We start from the raw sequence: 11,082 nt of genomic DNA on the forward strand, positions 1-11,082 counted from the left end.
GCTGAAATCGTGTTCATTGCTGACACTAATACTTTATTCAAGTACTAGCCGCCTTTGGCGACCAGTGGGTTCGCCAATCTTAATGTTCGTTAAAATTTTAATAATTAAATATTTTATGCAATTCCTTCTTTAATAGCTTCTTCATCAAAATATTTTAAAACTTCAAATTTTGATAGTCATATAATTTACTCATAATATTATAAAGGCCTTCAGTCATAACGTAATATGTATCTCTCTCATTTTCTGTAAGCTCCCGTAGAATTTATGCCTAAATTAAAGTGGAAAGGATTAATCTGTAATTAATATAATAATATTTTTTACAGAAACAAAGCATTTTTATATGATTACGGAAAACAGAATCACTGATTTTAACCTTTATGGCCACTAAAAAATATCTTTCTTAATTCATGTAATGTCTCAAGAATTTGTCAACAACATTTTTTCAGATTCATCATGAGCAGATCGATTACATATACAAAAAATGTATAACTACAATAAATACAATTAAATTACAAAAGCATACAAATAACCTAAAAATAATCCGTTGATAATAGATGCATCCGTTGATAACAGATGTCAACAATAAGAAGACAATGCGCATGCATGAATTTTCATCGCAGGTTACGGTAACGCAAATGCGTGAATTTTTCTACGCCAGTTGGGGTAACCCTATGTAGATTAGAAATTTTTAATTTCCTTTATTCTATTTTATTTTAATTCAAAAGTACTTCAGAATGAATCTGAAAGATCGATTAATTAGCAATGTTTAATTTTAAATGCATCAAACATTAAGAAAATAAACAGAATCTTTTGAAATAATCATAACAAACGCACCAACACACACTGACACACACACACATTGAGCTTTATATAAGTATAGATAGATAATATTTTTACATTATCAAGAAGTTATTCATTGGCTAAATTTTATTTGTTGAATAGTTTTCGACATAAATTAAAAAATCATTAAAAAATCTTAAATTTTTAATTTCAAACAAATTTTTAATGTTCAAATCAATACATATATTGTTTATACAATGTATGATTAACTTGATATCAATATATAGGATGTATAAGGATATAGACAGAAAAAAAAAAAATGCATAGATGAATGAACTGCTTACGGTTTCAAAAAGCTACCTCTGTATGTGTGTTACATGCTAATAATATTTGAAATTAAAAAATAATTGGATGAAAAGACCATAAAGAACTTATAAAAATATTTAATTGAAATATTTATCAACCATTAATAACAACGCCAAAATGCCATGGCTACATAAGTTTAGAAATTATGCTAAAAGAAATTGTATTCTTCTGGATTTACTGTTGAATGAAATGTTTAAAATATAAGGGAATCAGAAATGCTTAGAAAAAAATGTCTCACCTTCTGAGTGCATATTAACATGCATCTAAATTGAAATAATATTGCCGCATTGATAAGAGACAGTCGACTCTCCATGGCCGAATGGTCATAACACTGATCTCATAATCAAGAGATTATAAGTTCGAATCCCACTAGAGACAAGGTGATTCACATGTCAATATTTAATTCCTTGAAGTTATGTTTTCCTTTATTTAATGTTACAGAAGATTCTGGGCCTTTCTTTAGTTTACCAGATAAGTGTTCAGGACTTTTCAGAAAAATAATTTGTCTCCAGAAAAGTATTCTGGAACTTTCCCTGCTAGTATAAAAGCAGAAGATCTGTCAGTTACTAAGTTCTGAGCTCAGAGTTGAGTAAATAAATTGGTTTATCTCTACATCTTGTGCTTGTCATTGATTTCCACACTAGAGTACCTACTTGACAATATTTCAGACTTATAAAAGATGGTATTTGACACTAAGTTCAAAAATACACTTTGTTTTCCGAGTGAAATTATTAAAACAAACAATACATTAAACAACGGTTTGAAGCACAATAAACGCATTGATCTCTTCCATCTTAAAAGCTTTCATCTCTTCAGTGATTTTTTTATTATTATTATTATTATTCAAACCTTGCCCTGACATGTTGCAGTCATGTTATTTATTTTCTTTTTAATTTTGAAGTGCAAATATCTTTATCCACCCTCTACTCCATCTGCATTTATTTGCTTTTTATTTATTCTAACCCTCACGAGAATTTAAGATCCTTAAAACTCTTTAATATATAGTTAATATTTTTTTACAAAAATTTTGTTGAATAAAATAAAATTTTTGATTTCATTCTGTCAGGAATACATTTTATCTTAACGGGTTGTTTTACTCATATAAGTAAATATTGTTTGGTGTTCCCATCCTATCACTTGGGTAAACTTGATTTGTGGAAGGGGAAAATATTGTTTTAAAGTTGATTCTGAAAAATTGAAATGAATAAATATTAACTAAAGAGATTTCCAGTTTCAAGGAAAGATAACCTGAAATATATTTCCCGATAATTTATCTTTAATTAATTTAATATTTACTCCAATTACGTACCTAGCCGTTTGAATATAAACTTTAATTAGCATAGAGTTTCGATAAATAAATTCAGATAGTGCCCCAATAAATTCAATTGAAGTAAAATGCAATGTCATTTGGCCGGCATGAATATAATTAAATCTTTTTGAAAGAAATATTATTGGTATCTCAATTCAAATTTCGTTTTATCCTTGCGACTCTTAAGACAAGAAGTATCGATATCATAATGTGGTGGCTTCCGGTCATCTGAGTATTTTTTTGCAAAGATACGGCAAACATTGGCGACCAGGAACTAAACATAATGTCTACTATACGGCAACGGCGACGGCATTAAAATATAGAAATATAAATATTTTAATCGACAAATTAGCACAATTTACTTGTTATTTTTTTAAAAAAAATATGTTCGTTATATTACTAATAACAGTATTATAAATACAACAGATATTTAAAAAAAATTAAAACGGAATTGCAAAATAATTCAGAAATTTAAATTTATAAAATGATTCATAGGTGTGTTACATATTTATATTTTGAATTTCTACTATTATTTTCAGAATTTTTTTTTCTTTGCTGCTGTCAACTAACAACCAATTTTAATATTTTCAAAGGAAACTTCTTATTTTGAAAGACCGACATCTCAAACATATAGAAATGTATTACATGGATTTCACTATTTTAAGAGCAGAAAGTCAACAACCGTTGCAGCTCTCTAAATGATTGTACAAGTCTTTAAATAATTATTTTCACATCAAATTTCTTTGAAAATTTTCTCCTCGTTCAGATCTGTACATGGAATTCCAAATTCTTCTGACGCAATTTATTTCTTACTTTGTTACTCACTTTTCTTCACTTTGAAAATATCATTTCACAGTGCACTTGAATGATTGGCAAAATTTCCTAAAAATCGTCATATGCTTATCAAGATGCTTGATGGATTCTAAAATCTAGATATTTTGAAGACTTTATTAAATTGTTCTGTTCTTTCCTCTGAGTTTGCATATGTGCCTGTGCACGTGTGTGTGTATATGTTTGCGATAAGCACGCGTGCGTGGGTTGATTGATTATAAATTATCATAGACTGCATGTCCACTTAGAGAGAGCAAAATTACTCAGAATCTATCGAACTGCATGAATGTTTTAATATCCCTATTTCATAGATAATAGACAATAAATAAGAAATATATATTTTCCCCATCTTGCACAAATATAAAAACACATTCATTATCAGATTGAAATATTGTAAAAGATCTATTGTAAGGGATCTATTATATGTATGTTAAACAATATTATGGATAAACTTCAATAAAATTCGCATATGGTAGGTTGTGTGATTTTAAAATAGAAACCTTTTTTGTATAATAATGAACTTGTGATGTTATGTATAATAAGCTATTTAAGAAATCACTACGTTTATATATATTAGTTGTTTTATTGATTAGAATAACTCATAAAACGAACGTAAAAGATCCTTCTTTTTCAATGAATTAAAAATGACACATGAAACCGCATTTTCGAGTGCATTATACTAGTATGTAACATATACAATTTTCTTTAAAAAAATAAAAACTGGACTTAGTTAATTTAGGTAGATATTTAAATTGAAATATTATTGATAAGTCCTTGTAGGGCCTATTAAGTATTCTCCTCCCCATACCATTCGATTTTTTAATTTGTCCAGCTGAGAAAATCAGTAATGGACACTTCACGCCAGCTTTACTCCATCCATCTAAGTGAAAAGCCTACTAGAATGCATCGCAGACATCATATTCGACTCTGCTGAAAACTCTCCCACCTCGCCCGCATTATGTGAGCACCCTTTCCATCTAGAAATTAGAACATTTGGAAATTCCATCTTCCAGTCTTCACCATATCAATTCCCCCAGTGTTTCGAATCAACAATCATTTTGGGAGGGCTATATTCTGGAGTGCAGAGAGTTAAAGAGATCTGGATTTTAAAAATAATTTATACGTAAATTTCGCTTCCTCTAATTTTGTATACATTAGTGTAATCAGTGTTTTGGGAGTAGCATTCTCACTTTATATTAGAATTTGTCTTTAAATATATGAATTGATTGAGAAAGTAAACAGCATTAATACATTTATACTGGAATCCATTAAAACTTCTAGTTAGATCTACCTTCCTTTTAGGATATTTATATCTATTTCAATTTACATAAGAACGCAAGCACTGAACTATGTCCAATTAACTCTTTCTTGTTCTTCAGTCACTGCTTTCAGGTAATCAGAAATGCGAGTTAAGTCTCCGCTAAAAGTCTACCCAGAACTTTCTCGCAAGCTACTCAATAAAGGTGTTATATCCCTTTGTTCGCATTCAATCATGAATCGTGGGCAAAGGTGCGAATACCTTGCACGACAACGATGAACGATAGTTGCGAAAAATATATCCTTTGCGTTTTAATCTTGCATTTTAACTGAATATATAGTGAGATTATATATTTCAGACTACTTTTTTCTGGACAACTGACACTAAAATTTGAACCAGAACAATAACTGTAAGTTTAAAATGGCATACAGAATTTATGTAAGCCATTGCATACATTAACTATTGCGTTTGCCTGTATGTTAGAATACACCGTCAGACGGTCAATCGTTTGATAAATATGGCTTAAAATAAAAAAAATAATAACCATATTTTAGATGACAAAAGTAGGCACAAAAGTTCATTCATATAGAACTTTTTTTTCCTGTTATAGAGTTCCCATGTTCTTGAAAAGCTAGACATACAGACTTCCGGTGAATAAATTTCGTTCAAAATGTGATCGAAATCTATAAATTTATTGTAATCCTATACCAAATTTCTTCTTCAAGGTGTTTTTGATTTTTTGTGTTCAGAGACAGATAGATATAATGACAAAAAGTGTTTTTTTTTTTTTCTTTTTATTGGATTCAAGGGGTGATGTCTGAAATGTACAGTTCCGCCAAAATCTCAAGATCGAAGACTGACAGTTACAATATCTTTTCTGTACATATGGGCACGAGGAACTGAAAAAAACTATAGTCTTTTATCTTCGATCAAGCAATATCATTATTCACAAAATATTTGATTCGCAGGAATCGTGTATTCTTAGTATCATTGACTCTTTAGAGAAAAAAAGACTTCACAGATCTTATATTTTGTATCCTGTTTTTAATTTGAATTTGTTTGAAAGTAGCGTATCATAATGTAATCGTTTGTGGAAAATTTAAACGTATACAAACACTTAGATCAAATTTCTGAATCCTGCAGTTTTGCAACTTAAAATGTGAAAGCACTCATTTACTTATAATTTTACTGCAATTTCTTTCATTCTTGGATGCGCTTTGTCTAATATTTTGAAACAAATATAATTATTTCAAATCAATCTGAGACCTCTTCATAATTTAACTTTTTGATTCTTTGTTTGTGGTTACAGAATAAGATTTTTGTTTCACTTGATAAGATTGTCAGTTTCATTTCTTTCAAGATTGTATTTTTTTAGATTTTACATTTTTTTTCCTTATAATATCCAGAAATCAGAAATTTTTCCTGTTAACCGCAACTAATTAATAAATTAAAATATCGGGAATATCGCTAAGGTCAAATACTGAGTTTTGAATATTTTATACATATATATCTGAAATTTTAAAAAATATTTAACATCACTTTATCAAAAATATTGCTGACTGATTTCTATACAGATTATAAAAATGAATGAAGATGAAAATTAACATATCCAAGAATATTTTTTAAAATACCATTTTATGTGCTTTGGAAATTCCTTTGAGCATTCGTTGCATTTGTGTCGTGAACTTAATTCATATGACTGTTTCCTTAACAGTTCGTATTAAGAAGTCTACTTTTGTTAGTACAGCGAACGTTAAAGAGAGAAAGTATTAAATATATGTGGTGAAATAGACTTTAAGATTATCTTACAGTATTTAATCCTTATATAAATATTAATTTTTTTTAATTACTATCCATTGACATCCTTGAAAATTTATTATTTTTCCCACTGCCAAATATGTTTACCAAAATTTAGATTAGGAACGCCAGGCAATCTTTACATATATACAACAAACCGGTGATTCTATGAATATCATTTACTCTAGAGATTTAGAGAAGTCATCTACAAATAGATATGAATTATAGTTGGAAGCTCCATATTATCTCTTAAGGCTTTGAATTTAAATATTTGAAAACTTTTCTACTTTAAAATATGTGTAACTATTTCTAATGTGTGTATCTACTCTAACTGCACATGTTTTCTTACATACATGTGGAATGAATAGAGGCAGAATCTGCAAGTACAATGTCCAGTTAAGAACATTTTTATTCTTAAATTAGATAAGCAATTTTATAACGTTTTATCCAGGAAAGAGTTGAATTATGAATAAAAGGTTTAAAGTTTCGAAATCGTGAATGAAGTAACTGCGTTACAGAATAATTGAAGCATTTTCATGTGTATAAAACATTCAAACGAAACCAAATAATTTTAATCAAAAATCACAAATTATAATTTATTTAACTATAAAATGCTATTTTCCTTACCTTTCATGAGCTTCTCATATATATATATATATATATATATATATATATATATATATATATATATATATATATATAAATTTTTTTCCCACATATATACATTTGAAACAAACTTAGAGGGAGTATCGGTATAGCGACCAGTAAAAAACATTTCTACTGATAAATACTTTAAAACCACACAAAGACATAATAGAAAAAAATTTGAATTATAACCAAAAAATATTGATTTCGGGAAACCTTTGAATAGCTAACTAACTCTTTGACCTAAGAATTTCCATAACTTCCTAATTATATGGCACATCAAAATTGTATCATTTATAATAATTTTGTCTCTCATAATAATGTGAGGTCATTTGGGATATTGAAGCAGTTTTAAGGGAATTTTTCATTTTAAATTTCTTTATATGTTCATTCAATTTCAGATTTAAAATTAAAAATTTAGCGATTCGGTGCAAGATTCAAACCCGTCATCGTATGTAAAGAAGTTGAGGATATTGAATTATAGAACTGTAAATAATGTAAATGAAAAATCTTGTAACTTCAGAATTTCGCTCGAAAAATTTAAAATGCAATTCAGAAGCAAATATTAATCTTTCCTTATGTTTGTAAGATTTTTATAAGAACTTATTCAACTTATATACATACAAAAGTAAATCTGCGAGGATGAAATAAATTATAAGAATTTCCATTTCGCACATAATTGGAAAATTTAACAGTCATTTGAGAAAAAGGAAATTTTTTTCAGCGTTCCTCTCAGAATAATGCATTGTTTTTAAATTCAATGAAAGTGAAACAGCCACTATATTTATTGAATCGGATTTTTATTGATCGGATAGCCGGAAAGGCTTCTCTAAATAAGCAGCAAAATTATTGAGAAAATAATATATCACCTTCAAAATAAATGACATTGCATAAAAGGCAAGTCTTTGTAAAATTCATCAGTACCAATAAAAATAAATTTTTAATTTTCAGAAACTTTCCTGTTGGAACAAACTGAAATAGCCCTTATTAACTGAATATCGCACACATGAGACATATTCGTCAATGTTTCTTCTGCTTATCGTTTTTAAACTTTCAAGAATTTTTTTATTATCGGATTGCTCTCAAATGCATTGTTCTGCAATAACAGGAATTTAATATATTTAGCATAAACCCTGAACTTTGGTCACTTTTGGAACTTTTGGTATTATCACTAATACGATACCAAATTACTAATACGCTGGTCGAAATTAAAGCGATGCTTAAAAGACTTTCAAGTTACATGCATAAAATCCAGAGATTTCATCCACAAAAAATAATTCGAACACATGATAATTCATTGGTTAATAGGAGAAAAGCTGGAAGATCCAATCTTCGGCATATCAACACAAAACAATAAATTTCGAAACAAGATGAGATTACATTACAGGGAAGAACGGTAGTATTAAAAAAAGGCACATTTAAATAATTTTTAGTCACGCATGATTCGAAACTAAACATTCATTATTAGCACAAAAAATCATTAAACTTTCTATAAAAGAATCCTTTATATTGAAAATACTCGACACGAAAATATAAGCCGAATCATAATATCTTGACCATTAACAAAGGGAAAAAACACAAGATGAAATATTAATAAAAATACTGAAGCAATTTAAATTTTATTTCAACAATGATGCATAATGCTGTAAAATAAGTTTAAAATACTTTTTTTGTAATTTGTAAAAAAATAGAAAATACAATTACACCTCTAAATCTTTAACATTCAATTGATTATACCTCGAATTTATCTATGGTGTAAAAATAAATTTTGTTTCGAAAATTACTGTGGGAAAACGCCAAAATTTCGCTTGTTTTTTAATTAATTAAACTCTAAGCAAACATTTCAAAAATCACATTGGGAGCTCGAAATTCCCATCATTGAAAATGTACATTTGCCAACTTTGGGAAATTTATTTGTTCTGTATGTTTCACCTCACACATTTATTTTCAATATTAATAGAATCATTAAAAAAATTGACGTTGAATTTGTTTCTTTCACATAAAATGACTTCAGCGAATTTCTTAGAAAGAAAAAAAATACCACAAAGACATTGAACTATTGGACTAATATAAAAATATTTATTTACCTATTTACAAAAATGCATTAAATATTTCTTGTACAGCAGGGTCTTCAAGATATGAAGAAAGGTACTCCTTGAGAAATTCGTCTTTAATAATAATATTAGTTTTTACGTTTTATTTATATTTTTCTTTTTCAGAAAATATTAGTCACTAATAAATCATTATGTTAAAATAAAATTATTTACACCAATTAAAAACCAAAAATCTCATTTAAATTATTTCACAAATACTTTGAAAAGCAAAAAATAAAACGGTAAATATCATTAAATATGAAAATACATAATTTAGACTTAAAACTAAAACAAGTAATAGTAATTGCTTTATTAACAGACAGCGGAACATGTATTTTTTTATATAAATTGGCTAAATTTTTAATAGAATTAAAACAATTTTAAAAGATAGAAACAATGGTAAAACACTTAGATATAAATGCATTTGAGCTGAAAGTATATTTTCATTGTCAATTATTAATAAAATAATAATATCTTACAGGTCTGATATCAGGAAATATACTACCGCAAAGTAGTAAAATTCTTGGACTGATTTTAAAAATAAAATTGTGACAACTTTGACTTAAAATTCATTCTAATTTGATAAAGAATGTAAAAAAGTTTTATAGAAGTGTAAAATAATTATTTCTATAATTTACTGATACATTTCACTCGTGTATTCTGCTGCGATGCTCGTTGCAATCGCGGCTTGTCATGAATGTCTTTCCACAAACTGGACATTTATAAGGCTTTCCTTCAGTACGGATTCTAAAGTGTTTCATCAGATAACTCTTACTAGCAAAACCTTTATTACAGACATTGCACACGAAAGGTTTTTCGCCGGTGTGGCTTCTACAATGTACGTTGAAATTTCCTATCTGATTAAATTTTTTTCCGCATTTGTCACACACATAAGGCTTTTCGCCGGTGTGGATTCTGTAATGTACGTCGAAAGCTGATTTCAGAAAGAATTGTTTATTACATATATTACAGATGAAGGGTATATAGTCAGTGTGTGCACGAGGACGAGTTTCAGTAGTATATTTCGTATCGAATGTCTTATGAAATTTCTTCTGACAAGAACGGACTCCGGAAGGTCCAGCCACAACATTGTCATCTTTTTTGGTAGAATGAAGTTCCTTCACGTAGGTAGTCACTTTCGTCTTCTTACTGTGAACCTGAGAGTGCACTTCGGATGAAATATGTTCATCATTTACAGATTCTGACACTCGCATTTTGCAATTTTTGGGCTCGTCATCTCCTGGTGGCAGATCAGGATTCTCAGTTGAATTCGCAGTTCCAGAAACATTATTATTAATATCTGAAAGAGCATTTCTGATAACATATTCTATAACATCCATAAAATCCTTTTTATCCTTTTTCAAAGACTGGACAGGTCTGTAACTGTATTCAACATTTTCTGAAGAAGCAGTAAAATATGCAATTTCTTTAGTTTGGATTTCAATCCCCTGAACATCTGAAAGAGGATTAAAATATGAACTATCAGAAGAAGTCCTTTGTTGATCCTCATTCGAATTTTCTGTAGATTTGTCTTTTACTTCATCATGGTTTTCATCCGATTCTACTGGCCGTTGTAGTGAATACCTACAGTCAAATTTCTTGTGATGGAAGCAAGTGTGATCCTCACCTCGTGTCACTAAATTGCCGCAACGTTTGCAACGGTAATTGTCCATTATTTCCAAGTAAGGCAAAATTCTATCTTATCAAAAATGTATCAAAAACTATTACTGCAGAAAAGAAATTGTGATTTCTGTTTCTTGAGCCGTTTCAAGCTGTTGCCGTTGTGCTGAGTTTTTAAATTTCGCAGTTCTTTCTACAGTTAAAACAGATTCAAAATTTGAATAAATAATGAATTGATAGTTTCTTTAGTAACATGCTAGAGCCCTATGTCTAGAATTTAAATCATGGATTTTGTTCTACTGAAAAATATGAGATTTTAAATTTGAAATCAGTTCTTTGTTTTATATATATTAACTTTTCATTTATTTTAAACTTCAATCCAA

The 11,082-nt window shown here is 28.6% G+C and overlaps 1 protein-coding gene across 1 annotated transcript; it reads right to left on the reverse strand.

Moving 5' to 3' along the window:
- Positions 1-9,726: 9,726 nt before the first annotated feature.
- Positions 9,727-10,752, reverse strand: LOC129972026 (zinc finger protein 432-like). The gene has a single exon (XM_056086006.1). The coding sequence runs from the start codon at positions 10,750-10,752 to the stop codon at positions 9,727-9,729; it is 1,026 nt and encodes a 341-aa protein (XP_055941981.1).
- Positions 10,753-11,082: the final 330 nt, after the last annotated feature.

The sequence above is a fragment of the Argiope bruennichi genome, chromosome 6 (assembly GCF_947563725.1).
Source record: "Argiope bruennichi chromosome 6, qqArgBrue1.1, whole genome shotgun sequence".
In the NCBI taxonomy this organism is placed as follows: Eukaryota; Metazoa; Arthropoda; class Arachnida; order Araneae; family Araneidae; genus Argiope; species Argiope bruennichi.

What these genes read in the sequence shown, in the direction of transcription:
- LOC129972026 (XM_056086006.1), bottom strand. Translation starts at nt 10,752, where the DNA reads ATGGACAATTACCGTTGCAAACGTTGCGGCAATTTAGTGACACGAGGT.